Below are 14,451 nucleotides of genomic sequence, written 5' to 3'. Positions count from 1 at the left end.
AACACTGGCCAGGGCATTGCTAGAGGGCATCAGTGAGCCTGATTTGCTTTGACCAATGGATTCCTGTACAGCAGTGTTTCTCAACCTTTCCGTATTCCATGCCCCCTTCTTATCCTTGAAATCATGCAACGCCCCCAAATCACCAAAGTCTGTTTTTGCACATATAACTGCAATACACTGCAGTGCTGAAAACGGAATACTTTTGTGAAATATGTTTTATATACAACAAAAAGTAAATGTTATAATTTATCCCTGTTCTTACTGTCCACCTACTTTTGGCTCACTCTGTATAAAATTTAGTCTGTGATAGCAAAATAGTCAATGCGATCCTTGTGGTTCAAGTTGTCTTGCTAAATCATATACATCTGGTTCAATTTTTGTCAAAAGCAATCTCAGGTCACCACGCTGAACTTTATCCATGTGATTGTGGGTCTTATTTTGCAATTAGCTTCGCTATATTGTATGATGCCACAAGGCTATCCACATTTGTGGCTCCCATCTTTGAAAAAGCAGTGGAAATCATTGGTCGCTGATTGAATTTATTCCTTAATGTTTGAAAATATGCCAAATCTTTGTGCATTTTGTCACTGTGTTTCTTTTCCAAATGTTTAATAAGATGGGAAGGCTTCATGGCCTTGTTGGAAAAACTTTGTTCACAGAGCAAGCACAGTGGTAACTGCTTATTAAATGGAGATCGAATAAAGCCATATCACAAATAGTCCATGCTATAGTGCCTGCACTTTTTCTTACTCGATGACGCCATTTTTACACTGTTGCTCGAATACCCTGATGGAATCATGGGTATTACCTTATTACAATAATTTTAAGCCGCTCAGACAAGTGGCAAAATTTGATTGGCTAATTAGCTGTAATGTGCATTCAGTTGAAAAGCTGTGTTTCGTCTTCCTAGAAGTGACACGAGTTAAGTGATATTGATCTCAGCAGTAGAATCAGTGTTATGCAACTATCCATCTGTACACAGCAATGTCCTTCAAGGACACGGCAGTCTTCCAAGTGATTGGTAAGCTCTCTACAAAGTCGTTCAGTGGCCCCTTGCCGCCCCCTTTGACTTCAACGCCCAATGAAGGAAGGCAAACGCCCCTCAGGGGGCGCTTCCGCCCTCATTGAGAAACACTGCTGTACAGTACCTGGATAGCCTAAGAGGCAATACATCATCAGTGGGAGTTGCCCAAACATTTCAGGGCATGTTAATAGGAGCTTGACAGCTTTCCTATAGAATGCAGTTAAAATAACAATCTTTACTTGGCATCAAGTCATACTGTTCCAAACACTTCATTAAACATAAAAGTGGCTGATGACGATGACACAGGCACTCTTGAGTATTTGTTTGTCTGGGAGTGGTTGTCTAGGTAACAGGGGCTTTAATTCTTGTAATGTAACAGGCTCCAAACCCTCAGTTTTATAAATGCTGTGCATATCTATATATAAGGAGGTTGTCATAAACAGTGAATTCTGGATGTAATCATAATGCAGCACAATGTACGTCATTGGGCTTTAAGGAAAAATTGCTGTTCAGATGCAAATGAACCATAGAAATAACAGGGACAAAAAGGAGGATAATTCAGTCATAGCGTCACAGACATGTAGAGATGTACATCATGGAAACAGATCCTTCGGTCCAACTTGTCCATGCTGGCCAGAGTTCCTAAATTAATCTAGTCCCATTTGCCAGCATTTGGCCCATATCCCTCTAAATCCTTCCTATTCATGTACCCTTCCAGATGCCTTTTCACTGCTGCAATTGTACCAGCCTCCACCACATCATCTGGCAGCTCATGATCCAGAAGTTAACTGCTAATCTGTACCTTAACTCCATTAGAACATAGAACATAGAACAATACAACGCAGAACAGGCCCTTCGGCCCACGATGTTGTGCCGAACATTTGTCCTAGCTTAAACACCCATCCATGTACCTATCCAATTGCCGCTTAAAGGTCGCCAATGATTCTGACTCTGTCACTCCCACAGGCAGCGCATTCCATGCCCCCACCACTCTCTGGGTAAAGAACCTACCCCTGACATCCCCCCATACCTTCCACCCTTCACCTTAAATTTATGTCCCCTTATGTCTCCTGCCTTTTCTCCATACTCTTAGTAAGATTTACATAAGAAACAAAGTACCAATCTGTTTTCAAAGCTGCAATTGCTCCTGATCTTTTAAGGATAGATGTCCATGTTTATACTTCCAAATGCATGAAAAAGTGTCACTTTATCTCAGTTCTGAATGATCTAGTTCTGATTTTAAGATAATCTTAATGAATAAGATCATTTTACCTTTGTCTTATGAATGTTTAGTATAAGGTAAATGGTCTCATATACCTTGGTAAGGGCTCTGAGCTTGGCTTTTGAGTGTGCACAGATGGGAGTACATCTGCAGGCTGCAGTTCAGTGCTTAAGGCTCAGCCATCCCTGGATCTCACCGACAGGCAGTGGAGGTTGAACAGGTTCCTGTTTGTTCTGTCAGTCAGTTCCACTCCATGGGCAGCTTGCTGAGGGTGAGATCGGTGGAGTATTGTAACAAGGAAGGTCAAATAGAATGTTGGGGTGATGCCACAGCCTTGCTTGACACCAGTCCGCGTGGGAATCAAGTCTGTGGTGGATCTGTTGCTTAGGATTATGCTTTACCATGTCATCGTGGAGCAGGCACAGGATTGAGACAAATGTTTGAGGGGCAGCTGAAATGGAGGAGGATGCTCATTATCCCTTGGAGTTGACAATGTTGAATTGTCTGGTGAGACCAAAATCCATGCACTCCTCCTATAGTTCTAACTGAGTGAAGATCATATCCCTGTGTCCCTTAGTGAGTGGAATCAAATTGCAACTCTGGAACGATCTTTCTCAGCCACAGGGAGAAAATGCTCGAGGAGGATTCTTGTAATAACCTTCCTTATAACTGACAGCAGGGAAACTCCTCTGATGTTACTACATTTGTATCCGTCTCTTTTTTTTTAAAAGATGGTCACAATTATGGCATCTCTGATATCCCTGAGCACACTGCTCCTCCAGATAAGGAAAATGAGGTCACGTAATTGTGCTTATAGTATTCTTCGGGGGCTTAGTGGTATTACCACAAGACTGTTAATCCAGAGACCCAGGTAACGTTCTGGGGACCAGTTCAAATCTCACCATGACAGGTGGTGAAATTTGGATTCAATTAAAATCTCAAGATAAGAGTCCAATGACAACCATGAAAGCACAGTCAGTTATTGGAAAACATCTGCCTTCTCAGCTGATCTGGCCTACAGGAGACTCCAGACCCCAGTAATGTTATTGACTCATACCTATCCTCTGGGCAGTTAGGGATGGGTAGTAAAATGTTGGCCCATCCAATGATGCCCATATTCATTTGAGTAAACAAAAAGGTGTTTTGGCAGGGATTCCATCTGTTGAGTATGATGCTGAGGGATGTCTTCAAGGACATTGTATGGAAAATAAAGTCATTGTTATGGGAATCAACAAAGTGGTCTCCCTTGCAAATTTGTTTTTGATGAGTGCCTCTCCATTCTTGGCCAGCAATAGAGTGGGGACTTGGATGCATGAACTATTGGTAGTCATGACTCTGTTAAAGAAATCACACACTTCATTGTTGGCTGTTAACTGCTGAAAGTCCTGTGCTTTCTCCATTCATCATCTGATCTTTACATTAGGACTTCTTTTTTGCAATCAAGTCATAGCGATGTACAGCACGGAAACATACCCTTTGGTCCAACTTGTCCATGCTGACCAGATATCCTAACCTAATCTAGTCCCATTTGCCATCACTTGGCCCATATCCCTCTGAACCCTTCCTATTCATTTACCCATCCAGATGCCTTTTAAATGTTGTAGTGCTAATCACTCATGTAGTTGACAAAGTTGAATTATTTTGTGAGGTCAAAATCCTTGCATTTCTCTTATAGTTGTAGCACAGTGAAGGTCATGTCCCTGTGTCCTTTAGAGGGTGGAATCAGATTGCAACTCTGAAAGGATGTCTCAGCCACAACTTCCACCACTGCCTCTGGCAGCTCATTCTATAAATGCACCACCCTCTGTATGAAAACAAATTGCCCCTTAAGTCCCTTTTAAATCTTTCCCCTCTCACCTTAAACCTATTCCCTCCAGTTCTGGACTGCCCCACCCCAAAAGAACCTTGTCTATTTATGCTATCCTTCCCCTCATGATTTTATAAACCTCTATAAGGTCACCCCTCAGCCTCCCACATTCCAGGGAAAACACCCCAGCCTATTCAGCCTCTCCCTGAAGCTCAAACCCTCCAACTCTGGCAACATCCTTGGGAAATCTTTTCTGAACCCTTTCAAGTTTCACAACATCCTTCCAATTGGAGGGAGACCAGAATTGCACACAATATTCCAAAACTGGCCTAACCAATGTCCTGTACAGCTACAACATGACCTCTAACTCCTGTACTCTATGCTCTGACCGATAAAGGAAAGCATACAAAACGCCTTGTTCACTATCCTATCGATCTGAGACTCCACTTTCAAGGAACTTCAGCTTTCAATCATCTGCAGAGCTGCTTTACTGTTCTCAAGTTGAGTTGCTGTTTCTTATTCAGAAATGCTTTGCACTTGCAACTTATGAGATCCTAGATGTCTTCTTGAAACAGTCTCGGTATTTCCTGGCCAAATAACTGGTGCTCGAGAGTAGACCAGGTACTGTGGGCATTCTGCATCTCTAGGTCACCAGACTGGCAGTGAATCTCTGATTAATAAGGTCACTCTCATTAGGCCCTCAGCATTGATTTTCCTGTGACATTGTTTCTACGGCAATCATTGTTTTGGGGCAATATTGATGTTGAGGACAGAGGGAATTAGACTTTGGTCTGACAAGAAGTTGTCAGCAACAGGTGATACACAAATCCTTGCAACTCTCTCAGTGCGTGGAGTGATCAGGAGTAAGACTTGACTTTCATTCAGAACATTGAAACACAGAAAATAGAAGCAGGAGTTTGGACCTTCAAGTCTGCTCCGGCATCATGGCTGATCATTCAACTCAGTCCCCTGTTCCCTGTACCCTTTGAACCTTATAGCCCCATGACCTATATCTAACTCCTTGAAAACATTCAATGTTTTGGCCTCAACTGCTTTCTGAGGCAGAGAGTTCCACTGGCTCCCCACTTTGTGTGAAGAAATTTCTCATCTCCGTCCAACTGGCCTTCCTTATAGCCTATCTCTTCATGTTAGAAGTATATAGGTTTCCATGAGGTCCCCTCCCTCATTCTTCTAAACTCCAGTGAATATAGTCCAACTGATCCAATCCCTTTTCATTTGTAGTCCTGTCACCCCAGGAATCAGTCTGGTAAACCTTTGCTGCACTCTGTCCATAGGGAGAGTGCCCTTCCACAGATAAAGAAACCAAAACAGCTCACAATACTCCAGGAGTGGCCTCACTCACCAAGGCCCTGTGTACTGTAATTGCAGCAAGTCATCCCTGCTCCTGTACTCGAATCCTCTCGCTATGAAGGCCTACATATTAGTTGCCTCTTTCACCATCTGCTGCACCTGCAATGCTCAATTTCAGCAACTAGCCTACAATTAGAGACAGATCTTGGTGTAACTTCCCTTCCCTACGTTATCACCCTTCAGATAATAATCTGCCTTCCTCTTTTTGCTACCAAAGTCGATAATTTACCGACATTATACTTCATCTGTCCACTTGCTTTACTTGTCAAGTTTTAGATTATTATAAGGCTGAGATCTAGGCAATTTGTCCAGAGCAGTTTGCTTTTGTTGTTGGTTTTCCTAACCCCTCCCCCATCAGATCTGTCCAGAGGTCTCTGTCCTTTCCAACACTGGCAGTGAAGTCAGCAAGAAGTATCACCTTGAGGCTGAAGTTGATAATGAGGAGCAGTTTACCAGCTGCTAGGACTTAGAGTTATCAAGTCACAGAAATGTACAGCTTAGAAACAGACCCTTCCGTCCAACCCGTCCATGCCGACCAGATATCCCAACCCAATCTAGTCCCACCTGCCAGCACCCGGCCCATATCCATCCAAACCCTTCCTATTCATATACTCATCCAAATGCCTTTTAAATGTTGTAATTGTACCAGCCTCCACCACTTCTTCTGGCAGCTCATTCCATACACGTACCACCTTCTGTGTGAAAAAGTTGCCCCATAGGTCTCTTTTATATCTTTCTCCTCTCTAAACCTATGCCCTCTAGTTCTGGACTCCCCCACCCCAGGGAAAAGACTTTGTCTATTTATCCTATCCATGCCCCTCATCATTTTGTAAACTTCTATAAGGTCACCCCTTGAGAGATGCTGCTCAAGGTTGGCATAAAATTCCTCTTTGGATTCATCTGTAGCATCCTGTGATGGGTGTGCACACTGAATTGGAGTCCATTGATTCTGTGCAAGGGTGAGAGAAGGGTCATGAGGCATTCATTTATCTAGGGGAGTCTCTGAGATGGTCAACTAGTTTGTTTTAATGACAAAGCCAATCCGATAGAGACCGTATGTTTTGTAAATAGAAGGTGTAACTGCCACCATGTACCTTGAGCTGGTATTCCCCTGGCCTGCTGTGTAGTGATTCAATGTTGAAATGCTTGAACTCCAAGGTAACAAAGACAGAACACTATTTTGATCTGACACTATTGAGGTTGTCTATGATCTTCCAGGTTCCGAATTTGATTTTGAGGAATGGAAGCCATGTGTACATGAATTCCTTTAACATAGGGTGGCTGCTGCTCACCAACTTTAACGTGGGCCTGATGTAGCAATGTCTTAGTCCAGTGGCAAGAATTGCTATGTACCTGCAGATACATTGCTGTATGGATCCAGGATATATGAACACAGACGTTCCTACACTCCTCAACACTGTCCAAACAACATCAGTGTTTTCAGTCCTGGAAAAACCATTATTGTAAATATCCTCTCAGTCCTTGAATCCTTTTCACCGGCTCCAGTTTGAGTGATTCAGTGGCAGCTTTTTCTCATTGCTCCAGGCTAGTTTCTGTCATATTTTATACAATGCTATAGACTGAATGTCCAGAACTATAACCATTGGGCACAGTCATAAGACTGAGAAGGCAGAGGGAAGGGGGACCATAGCCGGGGTAAGGAGGAAGGAATTGGGAACCAGAGCTACTTCTCTTGCTCGGTTAGACCTAATGCGTCTGTCTTGTGAATCTGTGGTTCCATCACTCCAACCATTGGAAGCCTCAGTGGAAGCAGAATGTAATTGGCAGGATTAATTGATCCCTTAAACAGTGGATTGGATCTATGCTCTGCAGTTCCGCTACATCCAGTCATAAATGATGGTGGACAATTAAATAATGAATAGGAGATGGAAGCTCCACAAATATCTCCATCTCAATGATGGGGGTTGGGGGCAGCACATTATTACAAAAGAACAAGCTGAAGCATTTGCATCCATCTTCAGCCAGAGGTGCTGAGTGGATGATTCATCTGGGCCTCCTCCAGAGGTCCCTGGCATCACAGATGCCAGTTTTCAACCAATTCAATTCACTGTGTGTGATATCAAGAATTGGCTAAAGACATTGCAAAGGCTATGGACCCTGATAACATTCTGGCAAAAGTAATGAAGTCTTATGTTCTAGAACTAGCAGTGTCCCTCACCAAGCTATTCCAGTGTAGTTATAACATTGGCAACTAACCAACAATGTGGAAAATTACCCAGGAATGTCCAATCCACAAAATGCAGGACATATTCAAACCTGCCAATTACAACCCATCAGACTACTCTCAAACATCGACAAAGTGAAGGAAGAGGTTCTCATCAGTGTTATCAAGTGGCACATGCAAAGGAATAACCTATTCACTGACATTCTGTTTGGGCTCCTTAGCTTCTTGCCTCAGTATAGTTTAGTCCAAATATGGACAAAAGAACTCAACTCCTGAGGTGAGGTGAGGGTAACTGCCCTTGGCATCAATACCACATTCAACAGAGTGGACAAAGCAGCCCTAACAAAACTGGAGTTAATACAAATCAGTGGGGAGAGTCTCCGCTGTATGGAATCATACCTAGCACAAAGGAAGATGGTTATGGTTGTTGGAGGCCAGTCATCTCAGTTCTGGGACATCACTACATGAGTTCCTCAGATAGGGATGGAGGCCCAACCATCTTCAACTACTTCATTAATGAGCTTCTCTATCAGAAGGTCACAATTCAGGAGTGTGATGGAATACAGGGGAACCTCAATTATCCGGCATTCGATTAACTGAATTTCGGATTATCTGAAGAAGATTGCAGGGTCCTGATGCATGGCTAACTATGTTCTCTGGAATCGATTATCCGGCATTCAATTAACTGAACGGAATACTCGCCTCCCGTGTCCTTCAGATCATTGAGGTTCCTCTGTAATCTTTACTTGCTTGGATGAGTGCAGCTCCATCAACGATGAAGAAGCTCGACACCATCAAGTCAAAGCAGTCCTCTTGATTGGCACCCTCCACTTTAACACTCATCCCTTTCACCTTGAAGATACAGTGGCAGCAGTGTGTAAACATCTACAAGATGCACTGCAGTAAGTTACCAAGACTCCTTTGACAGCACCTTATAAACCTATTACCTTTATTACGTTGAAGGGTGATGGCAACAAATGGTTGGATCACCACCAAGTCACACACCATCTGACACCGACCCTTCACTGTCATTGAGTCAAAATCCTGGAACCCCCTTCCTCGCAGCACTTGTGTGTTTTTACACTCCACAGTCTGCAGCAATTCAAGAAGACCATTCAGCACCACCTTTTCCAGGGCAATTATAGATGGGCAATAAATGCTGGTCTCGCCAGTAATGTCCACATCCCATGAACTAATCAAAAGTAAGGAGCCTTGGTGAACAATTGATTAGATTAGATTAAGATTAGATTAGATTAGATTAGATTACAGTGTGGAAACAGGCCCTTCAGCCCAACAAGTCCACACCGACCCGCCGAAGCAAAACCCACCCATACCCCTACATTTACCCCTTACCTAACACTACGGGCAATTTAGTATGGCCAATTCACCTGACCCTGCACATCTTTGAACTGTGGGAGGAAACTGGAGCACCCGGAGGAAACCCACGCAGACACGGGGAGAACGTGCAAACTCCACACAGTCAGTCGCCTGAGGCGGGAATTGAACCTGGGTCTCTGGCGCTGTGAGGCAGCAGTGCTAACCACTGTGCCACCGTGCCGCCCACATTTTTTTTGCTGCATTTGCTGCTTTTTTTTTATACAGCACGCATGTTGTCCACGCTTTTATGCGCTAAAAACTCTAAAAGGAAAAAGGGACACAGACTTTGGTTTGCAGTTCAATTTGAATTTACGAACAACATCTTCCTTATTAAAAACACTATGTGAGCATTTCCAAATTCCCACAGTATTTACCCTTTATCTAACTCTATCTGTCTGAGGAAGGATATTATCCATAACAACTCACCTGTTTGAGTTGGGCCATTAAAATCTCCTTCCTCTCTGATGTTGGCTGGCTCTCTTCCATGAAGAGGGATCTCAGAGGTCTTCTTTCTCTCTCCCAGGTGGTCATAACCCCATTGCTGGGCCAGGTGGAATCTTCACTGAGGGTGTGGCTTCCAGGTGTGTGTTCTTACTGCCCTTGCACTAGACCTTCCAGAATGTTCTGTGGCCTTTGGTCAATGGGTCATAAGCTGGGTTCAAAGCATCCATGGGTTTGTACCAACACTCTTGCACCAGGGAGGTGTAAAGTGCATGACTTCAGGCACTGGCTACAGGTCAAGATGCCTGAAAGTCTGATTGATACTTCACCAATAGACAACCCTCAGACTGGTTGTGCCTGGTTTCTCCTGAACCTATATGATCTCTTTGACCTAGGTTTCCACTGTTCCCTATAATTGATAATTGCTGGCTGGTGTTTCATTTAGTTTGGCCAATTTTCTGTCAGGCTTGATTTCTCCACCTGTGGATCAATCTACAATATCCAATTTAGGGTCTGTTGTCATATCACACATATATTCATAATTTGTTTTTACAATTTGTCCCTATATCGCTGGCAAGTTTTGTTCATATTCCCTTTTTCCAGTTTTTACATTTACTTGTGTTCTTTCTTGTTTTGCACAATTCTCTCAATTTTCTTGGTAGTTATGTTAGACACTTCCTTTACCTTTATGCTGTGTCTAACAACATTTGTTGATAACGAGATATAAAAGTTTATTCTTTCTGGTTATGTGCAAGTATTGTGTTGTATTAACTGCTTCCTTGACTACCTCTTCATGGTTTTTTGCAGGTTTATTTGTTACCAAGCACAGTCCAATTTTACACAATCAGCTTAATCTTACTTATCGTTCGGATTTGCTTTTTGTCAGATTTTTCACCTTTGCAAATTTAATATCAATTATGTTTGTATTGCAAGAAAGTCCCTTCGTGTGAGGTTATTAATTAATTCAAGTTCAATACTCATTACTAAATCTGATATGGCTTGTTCCCTCCTCAATTATGTTTCAGAACTCTCCTGGATACGTGAGAAATTCATTGCCTTTATGCCTTGAGCCAGTGTCATTGAATCACAACTCCTGATTTATCTCATCTCTTGTTTGATGCCTTCTGTCTATTTTCTTTCCAGTCCTACAGATGTTGGTTTTTTGCTCCATCCAGATTTCAAGGATCTTGACCTTCTTCCACTTGTTATTTGTCAACTCTTGAGTCCAGATTGTGAATGCTGATTGGCTACTCAAGCATGTTGGTGGCAAAAGGTGTGATGCTGGAAAAGCACAGTTGATCAGGCAACACTCGAGGAGCAGGAGAGTCGATGTCTCAAGCATAAGCTCTTCGTCAGGAATATGGGAGGGAGGTATGGGGGGAAAGGGGGCTAAGAGATACATGGGAGGGGGATTGTGGTTGGGGCGAAGGTTGCTGGGAATGCAATAGATAGATGAAAGTGGGGTTGAAGGTGAGGAGAGGAGGGTGGAACAGATAGGTGGGAAGGAAAATGGACAGGACAGTTCAAGAGGGTGATGCCGAGTTGGAGGGTTAGATCTGGGATAAGGTGGGGGGAGGGGAGATGAGGAAACTGGTGAAATCGACATTGATTCCATGTAGTTGGACAGTCCCAAGGCAGAGGATAAGGTGTTCTTCCTCCAGTCGTCAGGGGGCAAAGATTTGGTGGTGGAAGAGCCCAGGACTTGCATGTCCTTGGTGGAGTGGGAAGGGCAGTTGAAGTGGTTGTTGGTGGGAAGCAGTGTGACAGTTGAGTTTATTCCTGTCCTCTGTTGAGGCTTTCTGAATAGTTCCTCTGTGTGAGTCACTGGCTGATCTTTTTTTGAAAAAAAGGGAGCACTTATCCACATTACTGTAGCTAAAATCTGCTAACTCAGGAACAGAACCTGGTACCTCCTTTTTTCTGTTCCTTGTTCCTACCCTTACCCTCTACCTTATCCTATTTTTAGTTCTGTCCTATGCTATGACTCTTTGCTCTTCACTGCAACTACTCAGAAAGGCAAAAAGTTACCTGGTATAGCAGTTGAATAAATGCTCAATCTGTCCAGCACTTAAAGGAAAAGGCTGCAATGTTTAAAAAATGACAGAGAAAGCCAGATAGATCTGAATGAGCGAGTTACAAATAAATATGAATATAAACACAGTACTGTACATTCAAAATTGATTTTTTTCCTTATATGCATGATACAGAAGCTGATAAATCTAGTTTAAAAGGAAAACTGAATCCTAGGCTTTATAAATAAAGGCACAGAATCGTTCAAGGCCATGAAACAATTCTAAAATTGACATAATAAGCAGACTCCTTTAAAAGATCCTTTGAACAAACGTCTCTGCTCACAACCTCATATTCAACCTCAGCCATAAGTGTCAAAAGCTGTTACCAACTTCAGAATCTTAATCCTATGCATGCAGTGAAAAACCCTTCAAAGAGATGATCGGTTTTTACAAGGTCTTGTCAATCAAACAAAGCTTTTTCTCTCATGTGCAGCTTGGACATCGCTTGCTCTGATCTAACTGCATTCTTGGAACTCAGTTCACTTATAAAATGCATTTATAATGAAACCATCTGGCAACTGCATCAACAAATATCAGCTGAACAGGGAAGCAAAGATGTTATAGTGAACCTTGACAAGTCATTGTTTAGGTATGAACTGGTGTATTGTGTCTAATTCTGTGCACTTCACTTTAGCATATTTTGGCCTTGAATAGAGCACAGAGGAGACTTACTGGACTGCTCCCAGGGACAGTTATATAGGGAAAGCTGGGGAAGCTGGGATTGTTCTTCCTGGATCCAATATGATTATTTTTCTGAACTTTTCCAAATAAAATCATATTGGACTCAAAATATTATCTCTGTTTCTCTCTCCAACTGGTACTGACCTGCTGAGATACCTGAGCACTTTCTGTTTTTATTTCAGATTTCCTGCATCTGCAATATTTGACTTTAAGTTTTCTTTTTTGATCAGAGAAGGCTAGGACATACAACAAAGAATATAGAACAGTACAGCACGGGAGCAGGCGCTTTGGCCCAGCATGTCAGTGCCGGACATGATACCATTCTAAACTAATCCCATCTGCCTGTACATGGGCTATATTTCTCTACTTCCTGCCTGTTCATGTCTCTGTCTAACTGCTTCTTCAATATTGCAGTCATATCTGCTTCCACCACTTCCCCTGGCAATGCATTCCAGGCATCTACCACTCTCTCTATTAAAAACTTATCTTGCATATCTTTAAACTTTCACCTCACTTTAATCCCCCCCCCATCCAGTATCTGACATTTCAACCCTGAGAAAAATATTCTGACTATCCACTTCCCTACATTACCGACATGTTGGAAATGTAAAAAGAAACAAACACTTTCTGAGCTTCTGAAAACTTTTTGTGTCCCCAAAAGAGCACAAAGTGCCTTCTATTGATCATCCAGCTGTTGGACCTATTTTCACCGATCTCCCACCTCAAACCATCCAGGCCAATCCAACATCGCTTTACCTAGCTCCGGGATATGTTTAATCAACAAATATATTCAAAGAAAGAAGTGGACTCCTATTTGTTGGTACATTTACGGCTTCAGTGTCCTGGACGTTAACTTGGAGAGTCCAGGTCAACATCAGCATTGACTACCCTAGTAGAGTCGATGGGGAATCTGGTCGGTGGGAAAGGATGGAGTCACTGTTTAACCTGGGGGTTGGGGTGTAACAGGAGAAGACAGCTCTAAGGAAGTGGGGAATTAGGAACAGATTGTGAGCCCTGCACTCAAGAAACAGATGTGGTTCCCTAATATTCACGCACCACGATACACAGCAGTCAAACTGAGAAAGGAATTGGACGATGTGAGCCAATCAGTGGGCACATCCTGCTGGTGAGAACTGAGTTTTACTCGGTGACATACAGAAAGGTTCTGCAGCTCTGCACATCACAGCCCCAAGTCCAACCTCCAGCTAACGGCCATCTGCAGCCAGTCCTGCTCGAAGGAGGGACTGAGAAAATACATTCTATGGTGAGTGTTTGCGTGTGTTCAATTCATCCCACCGTTTGGTTCCGAGGCAGGAGACATTGTTTTGTTTTGTTTTTCGGCGACAGGAAGGGAATTTTGCATTATCCATTTGTCAATTAAATGAATCCTGAAAAGATTAACAGCGTTCATAGCTCAGTGAGGTCGGATCTGCAGGATGGGTTTGACAGGAATGAGACAGCTCAGAGGATTCGCTCTCCCATTGTCTCCGCTGGAAACACTTGTCCCTTCCTTCATTCAGAGGCGGACATGGCTTCTGGGCTCAGCCGCTTGCATGTGGTTTCCTATCACCGGATTATTCCCCCCTGGTTTTCACCGTTAGCTCCAGTTTTACTGATGTGGGGGGAGGTGCACTAATGTGTTGGTGCTGTTTCCTGTCGGTGTTAGAGATGTTAAAGGGGCTCCCATTAATGCAACTGATACACAGAGCGATCCTGGAACCACAACCATCAGACAGAGCAGAAAGACAGGTCCAGACCCTGCTCCCCTGCCCCTTCCCATTCAACCTCTTCACCATCGAACCTCCTGCTCCCCGGATGTTGCCTGACCTGCTGTGCTTTTCCAGCACCACACTAATCTTCACTCCCATTGAGCCCCTCTCCTTCTCCCCTGAATCCGTTGCCCTCTTCACCTTGCTCTCTCCCCTTTGCCCTCTCCCCCGAACCCCTTGCACTCTCCCTCTCCCCATGAACCCCTTGCCCTCTTTCCCTTGCTCTCTTCCCTTTGTCCTCTTCCCCCTTGAACCTCTTGCCCTCTCCTGCTGTGCCCCTGGCCTCTTGGTCAACACAAGCTCCTGATCTCCGAAGAGGAGTTGTCCAGACTGACCAGAGCTACAGGCAGCTGTGTCAGCAAACAGTTGTGTGTGGGGGGTGGGGGAACACAACCCTGCAGAGAATACCCTGTAACGATACTCTGTAACGATGTTTGGAGAGGGGGTGAATATCCTGTAACGACACTGTAATGATGTTGGAGGAGGGGGGGGGGGGTGAATA

At 43.6% G+C, this 14,451-nt stretch overlaps 1 protein-coding gene across 1 annotated transcript in view; it reads left to right on the top strand.

Moving 5' to 3' along the window:
* Positions 1–13,251: 13,251 nt before the first annotated feature.
* Positions 13,252–14,451, top strand: part of limd2 (LIM domain containing 2) — a 70,889-nt gene continuing 69,689 nt past the window's right edge. Inside the window, exon 1 of the mRNA XM_043675369.1 lies at positions 13,252–13,444. Within this exon, the coding sequence (XP_043531304.1) occupies positions 13,442–13,444 (3 nt within the window). The 5' untranslated portion in view covers positions 13,252–13,441. The remainder of the gene's footprint in view (positions 13,445–14,451) is intronic.

Source organism: Chiloscyllium plagiosum, chromosome 33 (assembly GCF_004010195.1).
Source record: "Chiloscyllium plagiosum isolate BGI_BamShark_2017 chromosome 33, ASM401019v2, whole genome shotgun sequence".
In the NCBI taxonomy this organism is placed as follows: Eukaryota; Metazoa; Chordata; class Chondrichthyes; order Orectolobiformes; family Hemiscylliidae; genus Chiloscyllium; species Chiloscyllium plagiosum.
The sequence above is the reverse complement of the archived record's forward strand: the minus strand, read 5'-3'. Positions and strand labels throughout refer to the sequence as shown.